The sequence below is a fragment of the Nestor notabilis genome, unplaced genomic scaffold (genome assembly GCF_000696875.1).
Source record: "Nestor notabilis isolate BGI_N333 unplaced genomic scaffold, ASM69687v1 scaffold22494, whole genome shotgun sequence".
In the NCBI taxonomy this organism is placed as follows: domain Eukaryota; kingdom Metazoa; phylum Chordata; class Aves; order Psittaciformes; family Psittacidae; genus Nestor; species Nestor notabilis.
This window is the reverse complement of record NW_009927372.1, coordinates 1-26860: the sequence shown is the minus strand read 5'-3', so window position 1 is coordinate 26860 and position 26860 is coordinate 1. Positions and strand designations below refer to the sequence as shown.

Below are 26860 nucleotides of genomic sequence, written 5' to 3'. Positions count from 1 at the left end.
TAACCCCCCCCCCCCACCCCCCCCCCCCCCCCCTTCCCCTGGCCTGGATCTCTCCTGATTTTTTTCCCCAGTCATTTCAAAACCACTCCTCCCTTTGGCTTTCAGGCTCTTGGTCTGGGGAAGCCAGGAATTTCCTCACAATCTTTTGGGAAACCATCTTGACTGTGGTGCTGAATGTTCCCAGAAGAGGTTGACATGGTCTGGACTTCATGAGTTCTGCTGAGCCTCTAATTTCACTCAGACCCTTTTACACAGTTCCGCTTTAGATGGAGATACCTATGGAAAGAGTCTGGTTTGAATCACTCCTGCTTTTGGGAACTTGTATATTTTGGTTTTTTGCAGAGCAGGAAAAAGTTGATAGGATGGATTCCCATCAAGGAATAAACCAAATCTTTTCAGAGTGTATGTGGGCTTTATTCTGTAACTTTCTTCTGGAACATTTGTGTTGTCAGTATTGATGGTAATTTTCTGTACTCCTAAATGCTACTTTGGCTCTGGTTTACTTCTTGTAGACTAGTTCTAGTACAAGATCTCCGTTCAAAATTAGTAAATTCCAGCAAAGTACTAAAACTATAAGAGTCGTCTGTTTCAACTTTGAACTGGTTGCTGGTATTTGACTTGAGGATCAGGTTTTGTTGTCTCAGCCTTTCTTGGGTCTCTACTGGAAGCTGCAGTCACCTTTCATCCTGAGCAGAGAATACTTAGAGAGTTTTTAAGCTTTAGATTTCTATTCTTCCCCCAGCCCCCACCCTCCCCTCCATTCCTGTTCTTCTTCTGGGAGCTGTGCAGACACAGTCAGTCCTTCAGGTCTGACTTGGTATCTTGATGTCTGGAATGGGGAGGGTGTGCTGGCGGGCTTCAGACGTAGCCCTTTTTCAGTTAAGGTCCATAAAATAATGTAACTTCAAGAAGCTATCTTGGTCTGGACATCTACTGACCTCTCAGTTGAACAACTTCACCTCTCTACTCAAGTAAATTGCTATTTGGGCTTCATTTGAGGCATATTTTTAAACTGACCCAAAGTAAGTAAGCAGTGTCTGCCTATATCAGCACAGCAGTTGCATACAGCTGGTTTTGTGTCCAGGATAAGACATCTGGGGCTTTGAGTTCAAGCCCATTGTATTCTTGCTTTGTTAACTCATAGATCACATGCCATCTTCATGTTTGAAACATTGTCATGTAGAATACGGGGAAAAAGTATTCCTCTGTCTTATTTAATAGACCATATAGTTCCTACCAATAACTATATTCCACTTAATTACATGGAGCTCAGAAACTTGAGATGAATTGTCCAGTCAGGCCACAGCAGTTCTGAGTGAGCTGGTTGCTTTTTAAGTGCCTACAAATTGCTAAAGAAGAGTCTTTTACAGGTTTAAGAATTCCCTTTCTGATATCTTACTGCCTTTACTTGTCCTTTTTTCATTACATTAATAAATCCTTCTAAATCTTTGTTTTACAGATTGAGGAAAGGCCAGAAAAAGACTTTGAGAAGGTAAGAAGAATCTTATGAACTATTCTGACAATAGTGCTTTCTTCACATTCTTTTTAGTAGACAGAACTCACAGTAAGTGTACACAAATCTTCTATAAAACCCATTCTGGGGCATAAAATTGAACTCATAGAATCCCAGCCTGGTTTGTGTTGGAAGGGAGCTTAAAGCTCCTCCAGCTCCAACCCCTGCCACAGGCAGAGACACCTTCAATTAGAGCAGGTTGCTCCAAGCCCCTGTGTCCAACCTGGCCTTGAACACTGCCAGGGATGGGGCAGCCACAGCTTCACCCTGTGCCAGTGCCTCACAGGGAAGCACTTCTTCCTAGTATCTGATCTAAATCTTCCCTCTGTCAATTTAAGGCCATTCCCTCTTACCCTGTCACTGCATGCCCTTTTAAAAAGTCCCTCTTCAGATTTCTTGTAGGCCCCCTTAAGCTATGGAAAGAAATTGTTGGAACCTTCCTTTATTACATTTTTGAAGTTGAACTGGTGATTCAGCTGTTAAGTAGTTGACCTTCCAGCTGGCCTGAAACTGGGTTAGGCTAAGTCGCATGAATACTGTGTTTGTTTATTAGATTTTAATTACAGTATTATGTAAAAATGAATAATTAATAATAAAGGAGGAGAGCACTGCAGTAGTGTGAAAATGGCTTAATGCAGGACCCTCAGTACAGTAAAACAGTTAATGTGGCTACTGCTGCAGAGCAGATAAGCATCCGTCAACGGAGAAGAGCTACAAAGTGTATTATGACAAGTTTTGAAAGTATCTGGCAAGATGACACTAGCCCCTAAAGACTTTTTGTCTAATTAAGAATTGATAGTTGGAAGCTAAGTTATGCAAACTCCTATTACAGTAGTGTTTAAATACATCTGATCTGTCTTTTCTCATTAGTTTTCCTTGTTAAATCTTGATCAGATCTTCGTAATTTAGAAGTGCGAGGGTTGGTAACATGTATATTCAAACAACCAAGCAAGCTACAAATGCACAATGTATCGTGAAAATAAAAGGTTCTAACCATTTGAAACTGTGTGTAATTGTAGGGAGCACGCACTGTCTCAAGTTTATCAGCAGCTACCTTAGCTTCTCTGGGTGGGACTTCTTCACGAAGAGGCAGTGGGGATACGTCCATCTCTGCCGATACAGAGGCATCTATTAGAGAAATAAAGGTGAGAAATACTTCAAACCAGCATAAATTATTAAATATCCTTGAGACTTCTTTCCAGAAAAGAAACTGGCTTGTCTCCCCCTCCTGTCAGTTCTGCCACCATCAATTGTATGCTGTAAATGAGAAATGAAGAGCTGTGCTAGAGACATGCTGCTGGGAGCTAGTGTGTATTGCAGGAATATTTGAGTGAACTCCTACGGTGTATGATAGCAGAACAGACTGATCATAATAGACACATCTCATCCTAACCTAATGAAGTAGGAAATGGTCTTAACAGAGCACACTGACAGGAGATGGAAATAAGGAAAGAAGCACTGCACTTGCTGGATGTTAAGTTGGGGAGGGGGCTGTATTTTTGTAATCTAATTTATGATTCTGTGAATTTGGACACATTAGCAAATAGCTACACAGTCCAGTGTCCATGTCATTGAGTGCTAGTCAGGGTAGTCCATAGCTAAAGTGGTTTTGGAATCTGTTGGGTTTTTTTAATGCTCCCTTCTGAACACTCTTATAAAATGGGGAATCTGAATTCTGTTAACTTTCATGCATCTGACTTAAAACTCTGCTGAAATGACAGCCAGTTAAAACATCTGGATTTGTATTAGGACCTCTGGGTCCCAGTTTCAGCACTGTTAAACAGCTGAAAGTCATTTGCTTGTGATCAAGGACAAAAGAGGAGAGAGACTGGAAAATAGGACTTCTAATTAAATGTTGTGTGACAGATGATGTTCATAGTGCTGCCTGTAATTCAGGCTTGCTTTGGCAGCCCTTACCCCTAACACCAGAGTTCCTCAAAGAGCGAGGTAATTGGTAGAAGGGGCAGAGGAGGGCTGTGTGCCTGGGCTATGTAACTGCTGGAGCCTTTGGAGCTGGCTCTGCATCTTGTCCTTAAATTGAAGATGTCCAGAAGAGAGTTTTGGGTGGGTTTTGGGTTTGTTTTGGGGTTTTTTTTCCCAGTCAGGAAGAGCAGAATTTAGCATAAACTTGTAAGCGAGAAATTTCCATGTCTGGTGAGGCTTCAGTTTAGGATCAGACCCTTCACCTGTGTGGTAGAAATGCTCAAATGAGAATTTGGAACACTCGCCATTCCCTGTCGGCTGCGCTTCTGCCTGTTCCTTTGTGGCATCATTTACCTTTCTCACCATTTCTCTCAGGATATCTATGAGTTAAAGAACCAGATTCAGGATGTAGAAGGCAAATACATGCAGGGACTGAAAGAAATGAAGGTACTGGTTTATTGCAGCCTGGCGTGTGATCATTAACACTAGCTAAACATGCAGAGAGTCCATGTGAGACCTAGCACTGACCCTGCATGCTTTTCTTCCTTCTGGGAGGGGTTGCAACTTGTGTGAAAAGCATTCCGTGAACTGGAAAAATACCTGTTCCGACCTTGAGTGGTTGTGGGGAAAAATGCTGCCATCTGTTAACTGAAAGGCTGCTGATTACTGTTGCATGTTGCCTTTGCTGTTTGGAAAGGTAGTAATTTTGCTAGCAAATTAAAATTACTAGGGGTTTTTTTATATATAGTTTTCTAATCCAGGAAACCTCCCGACATTGGAAGATGAGCTAGAACTCATGTCATACACTTCTATGAAAAATTGGAGTTTAAAAGCTTGTATGTTTTTTTTTTTCTTTGATAAGGACCAGCATAACTTTGGGAAGCTGGAAACCTGTGCCAGTGTCTCACAAGGAAGAACTTCTTCCTAATATCTAATTTAAATCTCCCCTCTGACAGTTTAAAGCCATTCCTCCGTGTCCTGTCACTGCATGCCCTTGTAAAAAGTCCCTCTTCAGACCTATTGTAGGCCCTTTTAGAGTCACTTTTAGTATATCCCTTTTCAATTCATGTCTCTTAGACTGTTTTTTGTGGTGAAGATGCTAAGAAAACAAAGCATAGCATGCTGAAAGAGTGGTGCAGCAACTACATCCACTTCTTACTTGCATCTACTTCCTTTCCAGTTACTTTCTGAGGTTTGATCCTAACACTGTTTCCAAATCCTGGTGGCTTTCCTGTGCTTGGTATTTCTCATCCGCGGTCTGGAAAGTGCACCAAAGCACAGTTTGTGTTTGGAACTGTACAAATTCACATCCTTAAAGGCAAATTATCTTACCTCTCAAAACAAATGTAAACTGAACTGGTTCAGACTTTCAGATGATTTTTGTTATCATCTCAATACTATAATTCCCAGTTCTGTTTATTGAATGAAAAAGGAAGTATATGAAACTCACCTGTGCTTTAGATGTACTTATTAGGATTAGTTAAGTTGCAAGAGAAATTGCTTGACCTGTAAACTAAAACCTTGATGTGTGTGCCCTCCTTGTTTGCATATTTGCACTGTTTTATGTAGCTCATTTCTGTATTAAAACCAAATATTGCAAAGTTTGACTTCACAACACAGAGAATTATCCTGATCTTTATTTTGCCATCATTTATTGTTAAAAATATCCCAGTATCTTATATTGAGGCCAGGTTGGTAGGAGGAGTTTTTGTGATACTGGGAATTGGAACTTGCAGAATAAGTTTGTAAAGAAGGGATGAGATCCAGAAAACCTAATGAAAAATGATACATCAGGTCATAGAAGCTGCAGTTTTTTCACCATGAATTCTAATTCCTGAGTCAGTATATTCACACTTCAGGGACCCCTGCACGCTTCACTTTGTGTGAAGTGGCTATCAAACTGCCTCAATTTAAGGCCTAAGGTCATCTAAAATGATCTTAAATCAAGCCCAGTTTACCTTTAAAGAAAAAACCCCGATGTTCCTACATGTCATCTTCAGCAGCTGCTTTGAGCTGCCAACCTGCAGGGGCAGGGGAGGAGGGAGAAGGAAGAAAACTGGGAAGGCAGAAGCTGAAGCAGCAGAGAACAGGAAACATTTTATCCGCCCTGAGGTAAGATTCCTTGCTTGTAGACAGAAGCCTGGTGGGACAGGGAGGTTCTCCTCACCTTGGGACACTTGGTAAGCCTCTCTAGCGCTTGGTTACACTGGTTTCCCTGGGAGTACTGAGCATACTCGTGGTTTAGTATTTAATGTTCTTGTTGAAGGTCTCGGTTGGCAAAATACCCTTTATAGCTGACTGTGGGTGCTGATTCTTTGCAGGACTCTCTAGCCGAAGTTGAAGAGAAATATAAGAAGGCTATGGTGTCAAACGCTCAACTGGACAATGAAAAAACAAATTTCATGTACCAAGTGGATACCCTGAAGGATGCGCTCTTAGAGTTGGAGGAACAGCTGGCAGAGTCCAGGCGGCAGTACGAAGAAAAAAGTAAAGTATGTGTCATAGCACTGGCATGTTATACAACAGGGAGGGGTTCTGGGGGGCCAGAGTCCTTTGGGAGGAGGCAACCAAAATGCTATTCAAGATTTTAACTAAGTTATTGGTTTAGTTACTGTTAAAGCAAGTGGAATAGCAGCATGTTGTGTGCTTGTGGTCATTCAAGTGGAAATCTTCCCTGAGTTTATGTCTTGTAAAGCAGTTTCTGAAGCAGTTAAGAAATATTTTAGATGGTAAGGCTATATGGATATTATCACATGTCCTTTTATAGTCCATCTTTAAATTCAGAGGGGTTGTTCATAGTGACTTCTGGAGCATTTTTGCATACAACGGTCTCTTCAGAAGGTTGGGAGAGAGCTGTGCAGCTGCACAGTTGAGTGTTCAGTTAAGTTTAACATTAATTCAGCATCTGACAGCTAGTGAGTTGGTGTTAAACAATAAAGCTGGGGCTTGCGTTAGCTTTTCAGAGCTGGCTTTTTAGCTTGGGGCATTTGACTGTAGTGCACTTCAAAACACAGTTCCTGGAAGGTAAGTGTGGTATGAGGGGTTTTTTGTTGGGTATTTTTGGTGCTTCACTGGTTTGTTGTTTCATTCTGGGGGGGGTTGGTGTCTAGCTAACTTTTACTACATGGCTATGTGGAAGGGTTAAATTCCCATCCATTCATCTGTGAAGTCCTTAAGATCTGCAATGCTCACTGCCAGCCTGCTGCTCAACTTAGGAAACTGGCTAATTGATGTCTGTCAATTCTGTATTTGTTGGAATAATAGTTTCTTAGAAAAAGGACAAATAAGATTGTGCAAAAAATTGTACTCTTCTGGGACTGTGATTAGAGGAATATTCAAGAATTGCATTGCAATAAGCATTTTCCTTGTGTTTGGGCTTATTTTCTCTTTTTTTTGGTGGGATGCTATTTTTGGTCAATAAAAATCTCATGAATATCTCATTATAGGAATTTGAGAGGGAGAAGCATGCTCATAGCATATTGCAATTTCAGTTCATGGAAATCAAAGAGGCTTTGAAGCAAAGAGAAGAAATGCTTGCAGTAAGTAACTTTTTTCCTTTAATGGCTTCTTTGATTGGGGTATTCCCAGTTAGCCATAGGAGTGTGGAACGTGAGGCATGGAGAATTTTATTCCCTGCTCACGTTTCTCACCTGAAGAAATCGGAGTGTTTCAGTCCAAACAGGTTTGGAGCTGGCTAATGGAAATAGCACTTTCCTAAATATTAGCTGAAGCTGGACTTCTTTTTTTGCCTTGTCTTGAAATAAGCTGTGTTTTGCCAGCTGTTTGGGGAGATGCAGAGGAAACCGACAGAACAATCTTAATTGTCTTAAGTCAACTTGTGACTTGCAAGACTGTCTTCAGGAGCGTAGGTTTAGCTCAAATGTCAGAAATGGTACATATGTAGATGCTCGTAGCACCTGACTTGTTTCATTCTTTGGCATCACTGTGATCTTGATCTTGTTTGTTAACCTGTTATCTGCTTTCTGTCTTCTTGTTTTGTTCCTGTCTCTCAGGAAATCCAACAGCTGCAACAGAAACAGCAGAGCTATGTCAGGGAAATTTCTGATCTTCAGGAGACAATAGAGTGGAAAGACAAAAAAATAGGGGTAGGACTGTCATCTCCTCCAATGTTCAGAGTGGTTCTGTTGTTCCTCCAGCTGACCCTGCTTTTGCAAAACCTCATGAATATAATCCTCCTTAGTGACTTTGCTTTGTGTGGCTCTTTCTGTATGAACAGTGAACGAGCAAATAGAAAATTTTTTCTTTGGCAAGTACCATGAAATTCAATAAAAATTCAGCAGCGGGTCTGATTTCAAAACCTGGGGTCATTTATTTGCTGTTGCACCATTTGTATTTGCCATATTGAGAAAGGAACTGCTATTTTTAATGCAGTTCCATCAGCACTGAATTTTTCCTTATTCAGATTTAATCTGCAGACTGAGCAGAAACAGAAGTAGTATAGAGCTATTTATGGGCTATTGGGATGAAAGTCTTTAAACCTCTCTTGCTTCTCATCCCTTCCCACAGGGTCCCATCAAAGGCAAATGAGAATCCACTCTTAAGAAAAACATGGATTTCTTTTCTAACAATGTGCCAAAAGACTTTCTGAGTATAGAAGGAAAAAGAAATCTGGCAAGTTGCCCATTGTGATGTTTGCCATGTCCAATGACTTGTAGCAACCTGAAACTCAGAACTGTGTAATTGTTGTTACTGGTCTACTTGTACTTCCATAGAAATATTGGGGGGGTCAGTAGCAAACTGCATTTGCACGTGGTACATCTGGGTCTAAAGATGACTTAATGGTAGCTTTCAAATTAATTGAAGTGTACTGCACCCGATAGAACAACCGTGGAATAAAAAGGCGGTTAAAATCTGCTGGTTTGCTTTCAAGCTGTTCTGTTAACACATGGGAAGGGCACTGTGTCTTCAAGGGGCATGTTGAAGTAGTATGGATATGCATTAACTTGTCTAGCAGATACGAGTGGATCCTCATTTGAAGGATCCCTAAGGAAGGATTGGGCTCGGAATGTCTTCAGTAGGAATTCCTGGTTATTGAGTAAGCTGTGCCTCTCTTGGGATTGAAGCTTATCTGTGTGTATGTAAACTTGGTCCTTTAATGTGTAAACTTTACCTTTTTCATACATGCCACTTCCATCAATCTCTGAATATCTTAAATCTGCTCATTCCCCTTTGCACTTGCTTTTCATGGTCTTTACTTCTCTCCCTTCCTTTCTTTGCATCTTCCTCGCCCTCTGTCTGTGTTGGGAACTCAGGCGTTAGAGAGGCAGAAAGATTTCTTTGATTCCCTAAGGAGTGAGCGGGATGACCTTAGAGATGAAGTGGTTGTGCTGAAGGAGCAACTGAAGGTATGCAAGAGGAGTGAAAGAAACTTATATTCAGCTGCTGACCTTTCCCTTCTGTACATTTGTGCAGAAAATTTGAATCCAGCTCAGCAGCAAGAACTCTTATTTATGTTGCCTATAAGTTGCCATTTCAGGAATTTTCTACATAAAGTCCTTCCCTCTAATACTGACTCTGAACTCGTGACAGAAACTGTAGTATTAAGTAGTTGCTTTTGTAGAAGATGCTTCTCTGAGGAACATTTTATGCAGCAAATGTATGTTTAAAGAAGAAAAGAGCTGGGATCACATGCTTTTCACATAATGGCCAAACTGAAAACTGTGATATTCTGTGCTCTTTTCTGACTTCCAGCCATGTTTAGTGGAACAATTGAAGCAATTGTTTATTGAGAATATCAAGGACAAGAACACTTGAACAGTCCCACCCTTTCTGAGCAGCAGACCCTAAAGCATTGCTTTTACTTCTCCACAGAAACATGGAATAATCCCAGATTCTGATGTAGCCACCAACGGGGAGACATCAGACGTTCTTGATAACAAAGAACACTTGGATTCTTCCAAAACTGTTCCAGGCATAACTCAGGCATTGAAGACTGGAGGGGATGGGATGTTAGGTAAGTGCTGTATATCGTTTCATATCTTTCTGTCTGTCCATTCATTCATCTTTGCTTGGAGTTTGGGCATTTGTTTGTGGGACAATTAACACATCACGCAGCATGCTACATGTTAAATCACTTCCTGTGCATTCTTCCGCTTCATTTTTATTACTGGTTCCAAGTATTTTGTGCAGTTTCCTGCAAATTTCCCGTTCAGGGTGATAAAGGATGAGAATAGAAACATTACATTACAGAAAACTGGCAATCATTCAGATTCCTATTTAAACCCTCAATTTGAATAGTGCCCCAGAGCAGTCCTCCTGCTGTGCAGTCGTTTTCAGCACATACGTTAAAGAATCAGGAAAACAAAACAAAAAGAACTTGTTTGTTGGTTCATTTACATACCCAGGATGCTGTGTCTGCTGAACAACAGTGCTGGGCACTGTTAAAACACACTAATGTATGAATTCTTCGTCCTTGGTATCCTGTACTACTGAGCAGTTAATATTAACACTTCCACATTTTTACTTGTTATGTTAACACTGTTAAGTTCAAAGAGTATAACTGAGATGGATAGAAGATGGATAGATTCAGAAGAAATCTGGTTGGCAAAACCATTCTTATGCAGTGGTAATGAATGGCCACTCTGAGAACTGTTATACTAGTGTAAGGAAAGGGAATGGTAATTATTTGTTGTTGTTGTTCTAAATGAACATACTAATAAATAGCAACAGGCAGTCAAATGGTGCTTTGAGCTTTTGACTGCTTTTTCCTCAGTCAGTTTTTGTGTGCAAACAATACGGAACACGAAAACCAAGGTAAGGGTATATTTTTAAGTGTAGTATGTTCTCTCTCTCCTTATTCTGGGTTGGTTGGGTTTTGGGGTTTTTTGTGACCCAAAAGCTAACTGCTGAAACCACAAACGTTGTTTTAATCCCTGTTGCTTCTAAATTACAAGTTGAAGCAAAACTGTTCAAAAAACCTCCCCAAACCCACAGAAGTCCCTATCCATTTGGATGGATCAAGTGGCTGTAAAGGGCACTAAGTATACCTGAGCTTTGGTAATGCTGAACAGCTGAACCATTTGCTTGCCAATCAGATTTTGCATGTTCACCATGCAAAGATCACAAGATCATGATGCCTGTTCATGACACTCAGGAACAAAATATTTCTGAATAACCCTTCATTACTTCATTATAATGGCATCAGACACACACTCCTGCACGCACAGAGTGGTGTCAGGATTGAAGTTGTAAAAGTTATTGCTGAAGGGAAAATAATCTTCACTGTAGTGTTACCTCTGCAAGTGTTACCGCTCAATTGCACTGCTTGAAACAGTTGTTCTCAGCTACAGAAGCTGTAATTCACACAGCCAAGAGCAGAAATCTTTTACTTTACAAAAACTCAAGTCAACACCGAAGGCTTCTCGCTTTGAGAGGGTGGTGGTGAATTTCACTGATCAAAAACCTGGACCCTGACTAATTCAGTCACTGCTTTGCCTCACGTAATTGGCAAAAGCTGATCTTCTATTAACCTATACTTTGCTTCATTCTCTTTCGGGTTTAAATGGGGAGGTAAGTGCTGTGGTGTGGTCCCTTCAACTTTCTCAATGGTCTTTTAGGCAAAGCCAGTGAAGTGGACATGAAAAATGAGATTTTGGAGGATATGGGGAAAAGAGAAATCTTGCAGAATACTGAGCATGAGGAACACAAAGAGGAGTCTGAGGAGCAGGAAGGACAGACATTGCATGCTGACGAAAATACAAAGGCAGAAAAAATGGTTGAAGAACGTGATGCCCTGTCAACAGTGACGTTACCAGATAGTGGGTTTACGGTACAAATTCAAAGCCTTACAGAACGTGTGTCAGGGAGTGCTTCTTCAAACTGTGATAATGATGCAGATGGTTTGAGAAAGGTGGCAGAGGCCGCGGGCACAGCAGTGCAACAGCCTGTCAGTGTAGAGGCTGAGTGCTGTGACTTAAATGCAATGCCAGATCAGGACTTGGAGGTGGGCTCTCTGCAAGGTCAGCAGGTTTTTGAGACTCCTCAGGAAACGCATAGTGACTTAGGCACAGAGCGTGAACTGGAAAAAGCTGCTCCCCAACTGCAAGAACAAGAGGATCTTAAAAGTAGCCATGTCCAGAGTGCTAATGAAATGGATCAAGAAGGTAACATCACAGGCAAGAGCTGTGAGTTGGTTTCTAATGAGGCAGGGCTCCCGGAGGTTACAGTAGCAGGCGTAGTTAGTGAAGAGGTGAATGTGGAGAGCCACACTGAGGCACTCCAGCACTCAGAAGAAAGGGCTGAAAACAAGGTTACGGGTGTCCTGGAGGAAGAGTTTGTTGAAAGCAAAGACTGCACTCATGGAAGAACTGGTGAAACAGGTGATAGAGGTGAAAAAGAAAATGAGGTTGGGAACACAGTTCAGGGTCAGACGAGGAAAACAGAGCCTGTGGGTTTGGAGGGGATGGAGGGTTATGAAAGTGGTGTCCCAGCAGCTAAAATTGAAAAGGAAGGCGGAGGATATCAGGCATTCATTCAGCCAGTTTCTTCAGAGGACAGTCCTTCAGCATCATCAGAGAAACAAAATAGGCAGTATGAAGCTGAACTTGACAATGCTGTGGCTGAGAAGGATGGACAGAAGGAAACGTTAACAGAAGAGTTGGAGATGTGTTCAGATTCTGCAGAAACAGACAAGCAAGATGAGGTCTCTGTGGAGGCTGTGGACTGTATTACTGAGGTAACAGGAGGTGGTGTACATCAGGCAGAGCCAGACAGACACATTGTGATACAGGCAATGACTCAGGAAACCAGTTTTGACCCAAGTCTTTTAGATGACAAGATTAAGGAGTCAGAATTGGAAACAGGGCATGAGTCTGGGAAAGAAAAGGAAAGTAGGACAGAATGGGTAGAAGATATAAAGCCGAAGGTAAGAGTTCAAACTGTTCAGTCTAGTGAACAAGCAATAGGTGAGACAGTAGCAGAAAAAAATACTCCTTTAGAAGGTGAAGCACAGAATGTAGTTAAACAAGAGGAAGGTGAATCCAAAGAGGAGTCAGCTGTAGATGTTAGTGTAGCTACTGAAAGCAAAGTTTGTAAAGAAACACTGAAAGAAAATGAGCAAGAGTTAGAGCTTGCAGACCACCATGGTGGTGGATGTGCTTCTGAGGAAGGTGCAAATAATTCCCTGGCACAGAAAGCTGAGTCAGATGCAAATGTTAGTGAACACATTAAATTGGAGGGTCAAGCCGAGGAAGGACTGGAAGGTGATGGTGATGTCTTTGATTTTGATGAAGAGACAACACAGATACTAGAAACTGATAAAAAATGCGATGAGGAGAAAGCTTATACACAGAAACATGAGGCTGATAGAACAAATGGTGCTGCTGGAAAAACTGCCCAAACAGATGAAGCTGGAGAAGAAGGCAAACTAGAAACAGAAGACATCTGGACTAAAGATGACAGCTTGCAACATAAAAAAGCTGATGAGCCTGAAGAAACAGGGGAAGCATCGTGGAACTCTGAGGAGAAGACTGATGTGATGGAAGATGAAATCAAAGCATCAGATTCCAATAAAGTGGAAAAAATACCAGATGAAAATGTTATGGAACAGGATTTGGAAAGTGCTGGCAATAACAGCGATGAAAGCAAGGAGGATGTGCGGAGTGGTAGAAGGGGCAAGGGTAAATCCAGAGATGACTGTACAATATCCTAAGTTCAGAATCTCAAGACTACACAAGTTACCTGCCACTTGACCGGTCCCAGTACAGAAGCATGCACTTTGCACAATACATCAGGCCTTAGGAATACTCTTGAATTGAGGTGTTTTTTTTTTTATAGGTAACTCTCATCATAATACAATGTTATGTAAGTGGTAATGATGCAAATATTAAGTTACTCACTGACATACCTGGCCACAAGAAATTGTGTGTGGGTTCAGTATTGTTGTGTCTCAGGTTAAAAGTTTATCACTGAAAGAGCAAGCTTCACAAATCTTCACTATCTTGCCATTAAAATACTTTCAGTGTGGATAACTGCTACTGAGCAATTTCTATAGGAAATTCTTTGTTTTTCTAGCCTAGATGGTAGATGTCTTGAATGTACTTAACGTGCCCTTTGTGCACTTATGTGCACACTTATGTGTACTTACACACGAGATCTGCAGGAAGCACATTGCCACTTCATGAAGGAACTCAGTAGATCAGCAACACTGATGTGATTTTGAACCTTCGTTCTGAATGACTGAAGCCTAGGAACAAGTTTTTTTTCTTTTTCCCCCCACTGGAAAAAGATACTCTCGTTCCATTCATGTGTTTCTCACGTGGTTATAGTCTAAGATACAGTTGGGTCACTTTGAATCTGTTCAGTCTAACACTTCCGAAGGACAATATACAGTTTGAGGAAAGCACAACATACAGGTCTTAGTTTGCTGAGGGAGTAGGTATATACATGTTTACTTCATCTGGGCACTTTGCACCACAATAGGCCTTTTCTCCATGCCTCACATGGGGCTTTTCTATTTTTTTCTGAAGAAAGTGTCAATACACACTGTAACGTATGCTTAGATTTGCTGTCAAGTACTGTCTGGTTATGAATATATAAAATACCTATTTTTTTCCAGGAAGATTTTTGTTTAAAATTGCTTTTCCTTTCTCTCTCTCTCTCTTTTTTTTCCCCCCCAAACTGTGATTCTGAAAGAATCTGAAAAATACTTTATCTCTGAAAAACTCCTACCTCTTCCTTTCTGGAAAGAAGATAACTTTGCATGTCTTAATTCTCATTGGATATCAGACCAAAGACTATTATTATTCTGTGCCTTTTTGAAAAGCTGGATTGCTTTAAATTGCTGGCATAAATTAAACACTTTGACTCCACTGCTATATTTCTTCTTGCGTTTTTGCTGGTGCTTGGGAGAAAGAGCATGTTTTGCATACTTAAAAATTCATTTAAAGTTGTTCTAAGCAGTGAACATCCCAAGGAAACGCAAATTGAGGATTTGGGGCGGGGGGGAGCTATGGAAGGTTGTATTTGTGATGTTGCAAACAGACTGCAAAATGTCAAGATGTATATCCAAGTGTACTGAGCTGTATATAATTGAAATAAACGTATTTTATACTCTAATTGCCTGTCTAGAGCACTGTTTATAAACCTGCATCAATATTTATTTAAATCTGTATCACTTAAAAAACATTTTTTCTGCAGCTTTGTTTAAATTTATTGCGTTGTGCTACATAGCTAGAAGACCTATTTCACTAGGAATGGGCAGCTATGGTGTTTGAAGACCTTTAATACATGATAGCACCCTTTACAGTTCTGTTACAGGTCTACAGTTAACCTGTAACTCTTTGTTCATATGACTTCTCTCCAACTTAGAACAGTTCCTGTATGGTTTCTGTAAGTACTAGCAGTTGTTCTTACGGGTTTACCTGAAATGCTAATCTAAAAAGTCACGGATCTTAAAAGCATCTTTCATTACTGTGTGGTAGTATTTATTTAAAGATTTGTCTCTGCTATACTTGCAACAAGAACGCATAGTTTAATGTTGAAAGTATTTTAAACACATTTGTATTTAAATGCTAAATACAGTTAAACATATAATTGAACATCCTTACCAGGCTTCACCTATACTTGTGGATGGATCCATAAGCAACTCTCAGTTAAATTAGGCACATGCCAGCATTTCCTGTATTTTTCATACAAGTTTGTTTCTAAAATAAATGCTTCTGGATAGTTGAGAGATATTGAGCTAATTTAACTAGTTTTTCCACTCCAGAAAACAAAGCATTTGTAAGAGAGGTCCTTTTAAAGCCAAGTCGCAGAAGGAGAAACAACTCTAGTTTTAACTGTCCATGTACCAGCTTTTATCCCACAGTAAGTGTCCGACTCTCAGTGGAACTAGAGTAGGAGCAAGAACATTGACATAGCTGATGTACTAGAAATCCATCCTTGAACATTACTGCTTGTACCTCTGTTGGCAGCTGGTCCCTGACTTCTGGAACTGGGCAAGTACCATGGAGGAAAAGGTCATTGTTTTCTTTACCTCTTCCATTTTTGCTTGAGTATATATGCACAGTGAGGGAGATGCGGAGGTCTCACAGATAAATCAGCTTGAAGTTAAAGGGAACTGCTAGATGTTGTATTCAAAATTGAATAATTTAAATACTGTATGCCAGCTAGCATTGAGTGAAACGTGTGCCATTAAAAAGGGAGAGGAGATGGTGTCTCAGGAGGAATTACCTAGAAAATGCATCTTTCGTAAAGTTACACAATTGAGAACAGTTTTTGGCATTTTCCCTGTCATACCTAATTGATACAAGAAAAGATGTAGTTTGTCCCTTTCTTTATTGTTTTGACTTTCAAGGATAGTGAAATAACCAAATCAGTCTTTTCATAGTCTACCATGAGACCAAGAAATCACGAGATGACCTAAAATCAAGATTCATATTTGCTGCTGTTATGTTACCCATTTTGCTTTGGGCAGGGACAATCTGCTGATGAGCACCACCCACACTGTGTAAGACTTTTGTTTCTCAAAATAGCACCATAGCTCCAAATGCTTACTGGGTTTTCTGTTCCAAACCTAGTGACTGGCACATGTTGCCTGTAATCCCGATTTGTGCAGTACTGCGAAGTTGGAGCTAGCCTGAAATGCTTTCAAAAGCAGTAGCTGAAGAAACTTGTTTTCCTTATTCAGCAAGTAATAGTGAAAAACTTGGGTCAGTATTTTCTTATTACAGAAAAGAACAGTCCTCCTGTCCCTCTCAAAATCAGTGTTGCAAGCTGGTGTCTTCTTACTCTTACACTCATTCACTGACCCAACAGCCTGTTCCCAGCAGTGTTGCTCTTTGAGAAAGAGGGGAAAGCATTTCTCTAAGTTTTTTCTTGTTGTTTTCTGGTGATCCAAAATGAATCAGCAGATCTGGAAAAGGTCTATTATCCAACCTGCTATTGATCTCATAGTTTGATTCTTGGAGGCTGTAATGATCAGCTGCTTGAGGCTGCTGGGGTGATTTCATGGGATGTCTTCCCATCTTCCAACTACAGTTTACCCCTTTCAGTTGCACTGGGATTAGTTACTTTCTGGGCCATACATCATGCAAATCATCTGGGTTAAAATCCACTGCTTCCAACCCCATGCTCCTCTGCAGGTAGGAAGATACATCAGGGATCAGTGGCTTATTAGGGGGTGTTAGGTCAACCGTGCCACTGAAACAGCACCGTAGTTATCAATACTTGAGTCAATTACAATATCAAAGGAGTGAGAATAGTAATTTGACTCGCAAACAGGCCTGTACAGTAGCAGAAGACACTGGTAACCACCACCACACACACCCCGAGTCCTGCTGTCTCCCAGGCCTTCCCAGGGCCCAGCTCCTTCCATCAGCCTTCTCTTAAGCTCTTTGGCCTATAAAAGCTGTGTATTGGTGCAGAGACTAGCCAGGGAATCATGTTAGCCAAGTTAAATTTAAGTGAGATGAATGTCACGCTGTCATTGTTCATCTTTGTATGTGAAATAAGGATGGTGACAGTTACAGATGACCATTTTAATTAGCTGCTTTGTGTCCTAATTCAGTAGATTGCTCTTTTCTGCTCACCTGTTCTCAAGGTCCTCTGCTCCATGATTTGTTGGAAAAAATGTCTTCTAACTGCAAAATTAGGGTGACTGCAGAGATACCTGTTAAAGCTGAAGTAAGTTTTCTGTGTTAGTGCGAGGTTTTAAGAGGATGGGACCTAAGAGACTTTCACTTCTGCATGCAGAAAAATTTTCTACAGGAACGGCAATTTTAGCGAACTAGTTTTTTTCTGTGATTTACAAGACTTCTGTGATTAACAAGACTAAATCCTGCTGCCACTGTGCCCTCTGCCCAGTGGACAGATAGATGTCCATAATGGGTGAAGAGAGAACCGATGGTGAGACAGATTTGAAGGTCCATCCCAAAACACAGGGAAAGGGGTTGGAAGAAGCTGATGTGCTGCTTTACTGGAAAGTGGAGGAGGTGTCCTTTTTTCAGGCAGGCATTCTTCACCCCACAGCAGCAGTTACGCTAAGGAAAGTTGCCTAGTGAGTGCATGACTTAAGTTATTTTCAGGATCAAGATGGATTATTTGGACCTCTTGGAGCTGATAGATTTGGGCTAATTTTGTAGTGGCCTAGAGTTTTCCTTCTGCATCAGTCCTCATTTTCTTTCCAATCCGTAGAACTTCATTTCTCAATCTCTGCCAGCCTGTAACTTCAAGCCCTATCTCCATGTCTGAATATTGCTGACCTTTCTTTTATTTTTCCTGTCCTCGCTTTCTTCATTGATCATTCTTTTTCTTGCCTACATTTCATCTTTCATAGAATTTGTCTTAAGCTTCCTTTCCTTCTCATATAGATAAGTGAAATTGTTTCGTTATTTCAAAGGGATTTATATTTGTAAATTTCTGTTGCTCATGGCAGGTTACAAAAATCTGGTGTCTTTCTTTGTTTTTTTCATATCCATGCTCAGGTGCAACAATGGTGAGTGTGTTACAAATGGCTGGGGAAAAAAAAGAGGATAGGACTTGAGGAGGTTCAGAATGAATGCATCGAACTGCTGAACTGGGATGTTGCTTTAAGATCTGTATTTGTGTATTGCATCAGAAGTCAAGGTAAAGGGTTTATTCCCTGCTCTAGAAAGACTGCTGATACATGGGAACTTCTATACCCTGGAGGGGAATGACATACCACATTTCTACTAGCTAATGTCTGCTGTGTAGAGGGGCCCATATGAAAGCCAGGTTTCCCCAAGATTTGATTCAGTACAGACTTTGTTTCCTTTACTGCGTGTGTTAACAAGAAGAAAAAGGGGAACCACAAGACTCCGGCACATTCGTGGTTTGTCAGCAAATGAGAACTGGTATTTTTAAAGCTTTTCAAAAATACTTCAGTCTAGCAGCAGAATTTACCTGGCAGAAGCCCACCAGCGTTTCCTCTGTAATTTGTAAATTGCTTTCCTTAAGTTTACGGAAAGACCATTTAATTAACAGGCCCGACCTTAGATGTGGAGCTGAGTTCTGAACACCCTGGCTTCTGAATAGGTGACAGCTTGCTGGCAAAGGAGGCAAGCTAAATAAACCTGCAGTAAACATACATGTCGAACTTGTGGAGCAAGACCTGTGTCTGAGGTCAATATATCCTGTATATTATACACATAATTATATTTGAATACTATGTTCCAGTGTATTAACAACTAAGGTTGTTAATAAGGTAAAGTAACTTTATTGGTAAGAAAGTCTGTGAGTACCTGATAAAATGCTCTCGCATTTTGCACCCCTTAATAGAGAAGGAAAAACCCAAGTGATTTGGTTACTTTCTATTTCTTTTTGCCAGCTGTCTCATTCTGTAGTGTGCATTTTATTAATGAATGCCCCACACATCTGTGTGTTGATCTGTAGCACTTCCAAGTTCAAGTGTAGCACAACAGCAGGTCCAGGTTGTCCGTTGCCTACTTGATGTTTGACCAGGAGAATTGACTATGAAGGTTTAAAGAGAAAAGAAAGCTTTACCAGACTGCTGTGTTAGAAACAAAAATAATTTAACGGGAAAAGGTTTGTTCTGGTCATAATATTGGACATAACACAAAATGTCATTGCCATGCTGTTTAGTAAAAGAAGTGATGATGTAAAGTGCTGAGAATGTGCTTAGCTATGATTATAGGTGTTTACAGTATTTTCAATATGTTAAACTGTAAAGATTTGAGATATTTTGTGTTGCAGTTGTGTTTGACCCTAGAGTTCTTGCATGCTAACCTAACGTAGAAGATTAGCCTCTTTGCATGCAGCTGGGTGCTGCTACTGCCGTGACAAGCATGTTCTGTGAGAATGACATAACCTCCCCTGGCTGCAGCCCCTTCCCAGCCCTGTCTGTGGCCTCGTTTCCTGTGGTACGTGCATAATTACATTCATCATTAGTGTCACTAACCTTAATGGTTCGGTCTTATATCAGGATGCGCTCTGAAGTGTGCAGCGTGGTCAAATCAGCACTGAACTTTGAGTTTTCTTTTTCAGACAGGCTGAAAAAACTCATTGACGAACGAGAATCCTTACTAGACCAGGTAATCACAGGAAAACGCAAATGCTGTGTCCTCACTAAATCTATGATAAGAATAGCATAGACGAAAATGAAAATGTAAGGCATAGAACAGTAGTGCCATTGCCTTTCAGAAAGCGTGCTGGGTTGCTCTTGCTGAGGACGTACTGCGCTGCGTGCCACTTCCTTCTTCCTCTGAAACGTTCCTCCTGCGCATTAACTGGGGATACAGGGGAGGAAAAACACGAGGCAGCGTGCTCGCTGTGTGTTGCTAACCAGTCACATTCAGTGTCCTCTGTCACCTACAACTCCTACTCCAGGAGTGTTTCTGAAAAATAATACTTCAGATTGGTCAAGCCCAAGGGAAAAACAAACACAGTCCGGACATTTTAGAAGCAAATTTTGTCTCAAAGAGTAATGCTTCCTCATCTGTGGGTAGTGGGCCATTTGGAAGGAAATTCTGGAGGAGCTGCAGTAGATGGGTAGATAGCAATTAAAGTAAGTATTGCTGGTACCATGGTATTCCATAGTGGATATAAAGCTTATTAAAGAAAACTTTAGCTGACCTGTTTCTTTGTAGGACACTCTACGCTTTCATTTATGGGCTGTATCCTTGCCCTTGAGACTCCACACACAGCCAAACATGGTGATTAGTTTTTAAGAATGTTTTACGTGGCTCACTCTACAGAGCATTTATGGCTTTTCTAATAAAACAGTCCTCTCTCACTCGTTATGTTTGGTATGTGCATAAGCACTGATACTTAAAATATGATGAGTTGTGTGCCAACAGAATTTCTAGGAAATTATTTTGTAACTAAAGATTTTTGGAGGTATTTAGGTTTTAAAAAATACAACTTTTTTTTAATAGTACTTGAGTGAATTTGAGTACTGAGACGAAAATCTCCCTTACTGCTTTTAATAACTGATTATTTTGTGACCTTCAGGTTAAAAAATTAAAAGGACAACTGGAAGAAAAGCAAAAGAATGGCAAGATGGAAAATATGCAGTCAGAAGATGAAGTTCTGGAAAATGGGACAGATATGCACATGATTGACCTCCAAAGTGAGCTGCAGTTTGATTTTAAGAGAACTTTTGGTGTCTTGCATGTGAGCGAGAAAAGTGTATCTGTGCCATAACCATGTGCCTCTAAGTAAAAAATGAGCCTTTGGTTCTAAGGGAGCTTTAAACTGGGAGCCAGCCATGCACCTCTCTGCTAGAGGTGAGGAAATGATTACCCTTGTTAGAGCAAGATTGCAATTGGAAATCTCCCTTATGTTCCCTAGGAGAACTGGGATGAGTTTGTGGTTAATTCTGCTTTCAGAGTGGTCAGAAGGGCATCAGGTGAGACTGGGAACAGCACCTACCTGCTGGGCACTTCTCTTGACAGAGCACTTCCCACTTTACCGCTGCCCCAAGTAGATACCTATAGCATGGAAATCTTGTGACAGACTTGTTAGACACTGTTAACACTTGTTCTGACATCTCTGATAAATCTGCAATTATTTTAGGAGATGCCAACAGACAGATCAGTGATCTCAAATTTAAACTAGCAAAGTCCGAGCAAGAGATAACAGCACTGGAGCAGAATGTAAGTTTTTGGGTTGTTCTGTTTGTTTAGGCATGGTGAGAGTGCAAAGGGAAAGTGTATTTTATTATATGACATACATATCTTATTAAATGAAATTGTGATTACATCTTATTAAATGAAATCATGGTTACTGTGATTTTTCCCTTAAAATAAGAAGCAGGAGTGTTGGAGCATCAGAGCTACTGAACTTAAGTCGTTAAAGACTAAATTGCTTTCATTTATGCATGGGGAAAAGTGAATATATCCTTCTTTACTGAAGGAAAAACATTCAAAGACAAAGGGATATTGAGAGCACTTACTGAACTCTTCAGAATCCTTTCTTATACCTAGCTATTGACAATTTTAAATGGCTGTCAGCATATAATGTAGTATATATGGATCTTACACAAGACACTTCAATTTGGACTGCTTGTCCTTGTCCAGAGTATGTCAGCGATACTCTTGCTAAGTATATTTTTTTTTGTTGCTGGAAGAATGTTAAATATGGATATGTATAAAAGCTCTGGAGTTAAGTTAGCATGGCCAGGCTTCCTTGGTATGTTTTTTCCCCCCCTCAGAATATACCTTTATTTTATTAAAGAAAAGTAAGCATCTCTCTAGTTACTGCTTAACTACTAGTGGAAGTGTAAAGCTTCACAGTAACTTCTTGGTACAGCTTTTGCTTAAAAAACTCTGCCTTCACCTTAGGTAATACGACTGGAAGGTCAGGTAGCCCGATACAAAACTGCTGCTGAAAATGCTGAAAGAGTAGAAGATGAACTGAAAGCAGAGAAACGCAAACTACAGAGAGAGGTAACTCTAAATGCAAACTTAAGTTCTTCTTGTACAACCTGAATCTAGAAGCAGCCTTCAGATGCTCAGATTTGTGAGCCACTTTGCAGCTGTGAGTGTTCCTGTGGTTTGACAATTATCAAGCTGAAGAACTCCTACTTTGCTGTCCTTGTCCTTTGTGATACCTGAAGGCTCATTACTTTGGGTGTTACAAATTCTGGGTTTGTAAATAGTGATCACTGGTCCTTTAGAACATGTGATTCAGAAATTATAGCAGTAGAAAGCTGGAAATGCTGTTGTAAAGTTAATTTGTGTGCTTCATTAGTTAAGCACGGTGCCACACTTTAGCAGTAATGACAGTCTAAACTGGAGGGCTAAATGGATGTGAATCATTCTCATTGAGCCTGTTTTTCTTGCTTTGTCAATCTTTTCACACCTATTTGCTGTCATGTGTCTGTCCATGTTCCTCTTAAAACATTGCATCTTCAAGCTGTCTGTGATTTTGACCTTACTTGTCTTTCCAAACTTGATGTTCTCTCCAAGTAGCTGCTACAACCAGCTTTAATATGTTTGTCAGCTTCTTTCATGCCCACCTTCTGAGGTTTTGGTTTGGTTTTTGTTTTTTGTTGCGTTTGTTTTTTTCTGTGTGGCTCTTTGCTTTTTCTGTATACTCCTTGTGCTCTGCTGCCTATAAATAGTGCTTTGTGCAGTCTACCTCTCTCCTTCTCCATCCCGGGGTGGGTTTTATTACAGAACTGTCACCCAGTTCACAGCTGTGGCTGTAGTTACAGGAACCAAAAATATAAAAGCCAGGTAGTGAGACAGGTGTATGTCACCCATCAGGTATCTCTGTGCCTCTGAAGTTTAGGCAAACTGAGCCATTTCTTCAATGTCCTGTAAATAACTTTGACTCTTGGCACCGTGCCCAGAAAACATCTCTCTCTGTGGCCTTCGAAGGCCACAGCCTTCACTTTTCACAGAATTACGGAATAGTTTGTGTTGGAAGGGAGCTTAAGGCTCCTCCAGCTGCAACCCCTGCCACGGGCAGGGACACCTTCCACTGGAGCAGGTTGCTCCAAGCCCCTGTGTCCAACCTGGCCTTGAACACTGCCAGGGATGGGGCAGCCACGGCTTCTCAGGGCTTCTCTTTTAACTCTGCTAATAAAAATTTTCACTTGTCTCACCTTGTAAGGCAATTCCAGCAATATGATCAGTTAGTGCTTTGTCTTCGGAAAGGGAAAATACTGTGAAAGTTAGGGTATTTTTCTGCTTCCTTCCTTTAGCTTCGTTCAGCATTGGATAAAACTGAAGAGCTTGAAGTCAGCAATGGTCATCTAGTAAAACGCTTGGAGAAGATGAAAGCCAATCGGAGTGCTTTGCTGTCTCAGCAATAACCACCACCTTTCAATGGAAACCACTACTACGTGACAGAAGCAGAACAACGTTGCAGATGCTTCTGTCTCTTGCTGTCTGGGATGCTTCGTGTCATGCCTTCTGAGAACAAACAACCCCAACATTTGCTGCGTGCCACCCAGCTGAGGTTCTCTCTACGCATTCAAACCTACTGCACTATATACATAGGGGTAGCTGATCCAAATGGCTGTGCCTGTGGGAGCCCTTCTACACCGATCAGTGGGTATATTTGAAGTACAATATCCATCTATAAGAAGCACTTCAGGCATTGTGTTAAGTTCTAGAAGGCAGAGCAGCCTTTTATTGCCATTTAAAATGGCATTCAAAGAGAACATTTTAACTAGACTGGAATTTTGTGTCTTGCTGAAGATTAAAAATAAAAATAAAAAATTACCCCCTTCAAAAAAAACCCCAACCAAGCAACAAAACCACTGTAAGCTTTGGACTTCCTGGACAGTATCTGTAATTTAGTGACTACAGTAGAGTTATTCATAGTAGGTTTTTCATTTACAAATCACTGTGGAACCACAAGCCATTACAAAGCAAAACTCCTTCACTGGAAACCATGGAAGAAAATGGTCTTGGAAGCAAAAGTGACCTTAAATGACTTTGCCAATAAAACAAAGGTGTTTGGAGGTATTTTTGCACCAGTGGAATCATAAGACTATTTTATTTCAGGGTAAATAGACAATAGGTTCATTGAATTTTCAACTTTTGTTTGTATTATTTAATCACTGCTCTTGGAGTTGAACTACTTTTAAAGGATGTAAAGTTGCATTAATAAACCAGCATAAGGCTGTGTTTTAAGAAATGGTGAGTTTTGCACTTAGATCACTCACTTTTGTGCATTTCTCAAAGCAAATGTCATTTGCTTAAAATACGTAATGGGTTTTTTACATCAGAAACTATGTACTGGTCCACGAAACTAGGAAACTATGCCGCTATAAAATACGAGTCTAATTTTTAAAGTAACTGATAAGTAAAGAAGCACTTTAGAAAATGTTACTGCCTATGGTTTTTCTACAGATGCTAATGTAGCAAATTATTTTCTTCTACGGTCATTATAAAGGTTTTCCACTCTTCATGGAAAATAACGTAACCAATGAAGATGTTGCAGTCAATTTATTATGAACAACTAGCACTACAGCTCTGGTTTATTGGAAAACTTTCTGAATGTACTACTCAAAGGAGAACAGCAGTTACCTGAAGAATAAAGCTGTCCTGCCCCCATCAGCCTGAACAGAAAGGCTTGCAAGCAAGGTAGGCAACCAGTCCCTTAGGAATCTGTTCATGCAGTGAAGCAGCATCTCCTGTTTGACAGGAGCAACCCTCTGTCATTGCTGACTGCCTCAATAGATAACAGTTCTGCCAAGCCAAATCCAGACCTGGGAGACCATTTCTTCTTAACCTGGTCTTCAGACTCTGGTCCAGATATTTCCCTAGCCTCTTCCTCACAAACTGGAGGTTAAAGTACAAACCGCTGCTATTTTCAATGTAAGGGGATTGCTGGTATCTTCTTAGAGCACCTTTACAAAGTAATTAAACCAAAACCAGTGTCTGAATGTGTTTCTCTGGTTTGGCTAGAAAATAACACCTTTCTCTTCATCTCTTCTGAGTGCACCCATGAATTCAGGAATGAAGTACTGAAACTAATACTCCAGGAAAAGGATGAAGGCTTTTTTTTGTGCCAGTGGGGAGAAGTCTTTTTTTATGCCCCTGGGGAAATAAGTATGCCCTTGTTGACAAATGTGGTGGAACATGGGAATGAAAGGAATGTTTGAAGTTTCCACTCCAGCTAAGACTTTGGGATTTTTTGTTGTTTTTGAGAGGAACATTCAGATGCAGAGCCAGGTTTCTTGTGGAATACCTCAGAATCACTGTGGATACCCATTAACAATTTTCCGTGGTTGACTTGAGTAATTTCTGGTGTATAAAGCCTCTGGGGCCTAAAAGAAATGGACTAAGGGTTTTCCAGAATGCAAGCAAATGTGCTAAATGTAACACCTTAGTAACTGACGTGTGATTGCCACTGGTTATGTTTTTATTTGTGGTAGCAGTGAAAACTGTCTCTCCTGGCAAGGTTGAGGAGAAGTAATCTAGCAACCAAGCATTGGTCCAGAAAGGCTAAAAATAATTTTGTTCGTCAAGAAGTGATGTGTTCTGTCATTTTGAAGTAGATCCCATCTCACACCCCCATAAGCATTAACTTCATGACAGAAATCAGATGTGTATTTCAACCTGGATATGCTTATAGTAGAAATCGTGTGTGATAAAGTAGCTGAATGTTGAAGCCAGATTTCCCTCCCTCCCCCCACCCCAAATTTTCAGTATGACTTAGCTTTAGAATAAGTGAAGAAAAAGTACTGGTTGGTTTACTCCAAACTGGTTTATGTTTTCCTGTGAAGAATGTACAACAAACCAGGGCTTTCAATGGTAATAATATATGCACATGCCCCAGTCCTTTTAATTGAGCTCCAAATAAGAGAGCCTTGGTACCCAGCCCACTGAATGGCTCCTGGGGGGAACCAGGATGGGTTTGCCTACAATTTGTATTTAAAATTGTTATCCTTTGGTTTATTTTAAAAATGGTAAATAATTTTATTGTTTGCAAATGGAATGTTACCCAAAATGGTTTTGTTTGGGTTTTGGTTTTTTGTTTTTGTTTTTTTTTAATCAAACTTTTGGCAGGTATGAGCATGGAAAAAGAAATTCATGAGCGGAACTCGCCAATAAAAATGTCACTTGTTTGGGTTAGGTTTTACAGAATGGCCTGTCATGATCATGTTGCTGATAAAAGTTCTCTTGGAAAATACAGACTTTTTGGATGATACTGGTTTTAGCAGCTGCGCTTCATTTTTAATACATTGCTGCAGCCACACAGATGTGAGCAACACTGGTTGTAAAATGCACAAAGGGGCTCGTGTGACTAAGGGCACTGGGTGTCAGACATACTTCCAGATACCAGTGTTTTTAATAGCGGGGTGCGCTTCGTGAGGGGGAAGACAGGGACTGTGTCCCATCGGGACAAATTCCAATGGTCTTGCTGCCTGGATTCATTTTCCATGTGGGGTTTTTGTGGTGGGTTACTAGAGATAACCCACACAGTAACTTCCTCTGGAAGAACCCTGCGCAGCAGAAGACAGCTCCGTTTATTGAAACCATGGCAACTTGAGTATTAAGTGTCATCCTGGGCTGCTCACGGGTGGCACTGCTTTGCACTCTCCTGCGAACTTCACCTGTGGCGGCGCGGGTGGGCAGCGGCGGGCGGTGGGTCTGTTGTGGAGCAGCCAGTGTGAGGTGCGTGATGCGGGTGGCTGGCGGGGTTAGGGGAGAGAGCTGGGGGACATTGTCTGGGCGGCAGCAAGTGCTCTGCGGGCTTTGGAGCCCCGCTTCCCTGCCTGCAGGCTCCCCCTGGGCGAGCAGGGGCACCAGGCTGCTCCTGAGGGCTGTCCCCATCCTCCCCAGGAGCTCTGCTGCGGCTCTAAATGCTGCACTGTGGTGTGGGAGCTGTGCTTTAGTACCAGGGCTGGTTTCCAACCAACTGGGCTGTTGAGCATCTGGCTGTGTTGTTATTAACAGTATCTAAGGCATAAGAGGGCTTCGGGCTGTGGCTACTCCAACCCCAGCCACAAGCACTGCAGCTACT

General features: G+C 41.0%; 1 protein-coding gene across 1 annotated transcript in view; it reads left to right on the top strand.

Annotated features, from left to right (window-relative positions):
* LRRFIP1 (leucine rich repeat (in FLII) interacting protein 1) overlaps positions 1 to 23556 on the top strand; it is a gene marked incomplete at its 5' end in the record, with an annotated part of 59674 nt that extends 36118 nt beyond the window's left edge. Inside the window, 13 exons of the mRNA XM_010014032.1 lie at positions 1460 to 1492; positions 2533 to 2658; positions 3812 to 3883; positions 5758 to 5928; positions 6883 to 6975; positions 7450 to 7542; positions 8710 to 8802; positions 9269 to 9410; positions 19421 to 19467; positions 20387 to 20504; positions 20951 to 21030; positions 21718 to 21822; positions 23085 to 23556. Coding sequence (XP_010012334.1) covers positions 1460 to 1492; positions 2533 to 2658; positions 3812 to 3883; positions 5758 to 5928; positions 6883 to 6975; positions 7450 to 7542; positions 8710 to 8802; positions 9269 to 9410; positions 19421 to 19467; positions 20387 to 20504; positions 20951 to 21030; positions 21718 to 21822; positions 23085 to 23195 — 1284 coding nt within the window. The remainder of the gene's footprint in view (positions 1 to 1459; positions 1493 to 2532; positions 2659 to 3811; positions 3884 to 5757; positions 5929 to 6882; positions 6976 to 7449; positions 7543 to 8709; positions 8803 to 9268; positions 9411 to 19420; positions 19468 to 20386; positions 20505 to 20950; positions 21031 to 21717; positions 21823 to 23084) is intronic.
* Positions 23557 to 26860: the final 3304 nt, after the last annotated feature.